The following is a 2,975-nucleotide window of genomic DNA, read 5'->3' on the forward strand; positions in this document are numbered from 1 at the left end:
TGTTATAACTAAATTTTTTTTAATTCATATATTAAAATTTTTTAATGTATTTTAATTTTTAATGTATTTATTAAAATAAAATTTGTATTTAGGGTTTATAAATAAATTCGTAGTTGTCTTTATATATATATGTAAGATTATTATTATTATTATTATTATTATTATTATTATTATTATTATTATTATTATTCTCCTTGTGAACTTTATATTCATGGCCCAATTTGAGTGTTATGTTCAAAAGAGCATTTGTTGGTCTAGTTAGTATGGCCATACCCAAAAAAAGACACGAGAGATTATCTCCCTTAACCATTAATTAATTTTTCAATGATGCATTAATTTATCATGCAAACCTCACCAACTATTTTTTTCCGACTGACGGATGATTGTGACTCATCTGTTGTGTATCAGCTGTTGTCCCTAATTGTAGCTACAGGTGAACCACACGTCCACCACCGTTCCTTCTTGCCACTTCATTTCATCATGTATTGAAAAAAATTACTATCAGCACTTATACATCTGCCCTTTCTTAAGACATTTTTTTAGATAAAGATTCTCTTTTTTTCTCTTTTTGGTTGGTAAATATTTCTCAGAATATGGAGTGTGAATCAAATCCACGTTTGAATTCAAATTGAGATACTTATAAACACAACATGGTCTTTACATATTTCATATGATTGTATTTTTTTATGGTATTATTTTTTAATTTTTATCAATTAATTTTAATATTAAAATTAAAAAGTATATATAGTTTTTCTCATTTCATTATATGACCTGTAGTATTTTATTAATTGATCCTTTCTTTCATACATGTTTTAGTATTTAATTTTATCATGTTTTATTTTTCACTAAAATTTTGTATTAAAATGTATTTTGAAGACATATTTTAAAACATTATAAAAAGATATTTACTAAAAATTATTAATTTTTTAAAATTATTAATTTATTAAAAAAATATTTTAATTATTATACTCTTAGAATATATTTTTAAAATACAAAGTAGTTAAATAAGAAAATAAAAAGATAAAGAAAACTTCAACTATTTACAGGACATGTTTGTTGCTGGAACGGATACCACAGCATCAACAATAGAATGGGCCATGGCAGAAATGATAAAGAACCCAAGAGTGATGGCAAAGGCACAAGCTGAATTAAGAGAAGCACTTAGAGGAAAGAAAACAATTCATGAAACTGATATTGAAGATCTATGTTACTTAAAGCTAGTGGTCAAAGAGACACTAAGGTTACACTCACCATCTCCATTGTTAATACCCAGAGAATGCACCGAAGCAACCAACATTCATGGCTATGCTATACCAATCAAAACAAGAGTGATGGTTAATGTGTGGGCAATTGCAAGAGATTCCCAATACTGGCATGATTCTGAGAGTTTTATACCTGAGAGGTTTGAAGATGGTTCTTTGGACTTCAAAGGAAATAACTTTGAGTATTTACCATTTGGGGCAGGAAGAAGAATATGTCCTGGCATGACTTTTGGTGTTGCCAGCGTTACACTTCCTTTGGCTCTCTTACTTTACCATTTCAATTGGAAACTCCCCAGTGGGATGAAGCCTGAAAATGTAGACATGACTGAACTCGCTGGCTTGGCAATTGGAAGAAAACATGCCTTGTGGTTGATTCCCACTGTTTATGATCCATAACTCTATCATAATGTTCTCATCAAGTATTCTGTTCAAGTTACCAACATTTATATAAAGGAAACATATAGGTAAATAACTCCTAATCGTAAATAATTGTATTTAATAATTATTGATTTTATATTTAAAAAAATAAAATTTGAATAATTATTAAAGGAAAGTATGAGGAGCCAATAAAATATTCGTATAATGTGCACAATTGAAGTTTATGGAGTATTAGAGATATAATCATTAGTGTTACTACTTTTTCTCATTAGCTGAAACTTTTGGGATGAGTGGTATCATGACATGGTATTAGAGCGTCAGATCCGAAAGGTCAAGAGTTCGATCTTTGGTTAACTCCAAAATCAGTTGAGGAATGTTCATTTTGTAACTCAATAGTCCATTGTCTCCCTAATTAGTAATAAATTGATTGATAGTTGATTGATTGAGAGCCCGTTTGGAAAGTAACATAAACTACTTTTTTTTTATTTTTTACTTTTGGATTATTAAAAGTCACCATAAGCGTGTTTGACACCATTTTAAAAAAGGATTTGCATTCTTTAAAATTTGAATTTCACTTTAGAGAGTAAAGTGTAATCTTCTATCCTTGAATAGTTTTTCTTTCGTATTTATTCTTGGTCCCAACTATAAAATCAATGGTGAAAGATCACACTTTACTCTCTAAAGTGAAATTCAAACTTTAGAGGCTCCAAATCCTTTAAAAAAACTTTTAACTTCTCGAAAAGTTAATTCAAAGCTTTTTGAAAAAGTAGAAATATATGATTTCTCTGCTTCTGGATAAGTCATTATTCCACTTCCTTAAAAAAAATTTAACTTCAAAACAAAAAAATCTACTTTCCTTCTTAACTCTATGAAAAATGTTTCCTATTTCTGCTGAAAATACTAATACTGACCCTCCACAACTATTTTCACGCAAGGTCTGTTAGAAGCACCATCATTCTTGGCCCTCCATCACCATTTTCACGTAATGATTCATCTGCTGGAAGTATTGATCCTCCACCACTATTTTCAGACAATATTCCATCTGAACAACCTACTGCATATATTCTTTCTAGGTATTTTTTTATCATTTTGTCAATCTGTTTTTATTATTAAATTTGTAGTTAACTGTGTATAAAATTTCAGTTTTAATTTTATTTTTTTCACATGTGATTTTATTTTTATATAACTTGCTATTATTTTCATAGTTAATTAATCACTATGTGATTGAGGTAAATAATACTAGTGGATAGAGGACAAGGAGTGAGAGATGAGAGAAGGAGTGAGACAGAGGGTGAAAAACACAGAGTGGGTTAGAACTAGAGAACATGTAAAAGA

General features: G+C 29.0%; 1 protein-coding gene across 2 annotated transcripts in view; it reads left to right on the forward strand.

Moving 5' to 3' along the window:
- Positions 1-2,714, forward strand: part of LOC107487898 (cytochrome P450 71D8-like) — an 8,585-nt gene extending 5,871 nt beyond the window's left edge. Inside the window, exons 2-3 of one of the 2 annotated variants that reach the window (XR_008009242.1) lie at positions 1,047-1,726; positions 2,576-2,714. Coding sequence is in view for 1 of the 2 variants with exons in the window: in XM_016108591.3 (XP_015964077.1) it covers positions 1,047-1,658 (612 nt within the window). In the remaining variant the exon portion in view is untranslated. Of the gene's footprint in view, positions 1-1,046; positions 2,064-2,575 lie in introns of those variants that run through there. The other variant, XM_016108591.3, reaches the window with a different exon arrangement.
- Positions 2,715-2,975: the final 261 nt, after the last annotated feature.

This window comes from Arachis duranensis, chromosome 5 (assembly GCF_000817695.3).
Source record: "Arachis duranensis cultivar V14167 chromosome 5, aradu.V14167.gnm2.J7QH, whole genome shotgun sequence".
Classification (NCBI taxonomy): Eukaryota; Viridiplantae; Streptophyta; class Magnoliopsida; order Fabales; family Fabaceae; genus Arachis; species Arachis duranensis.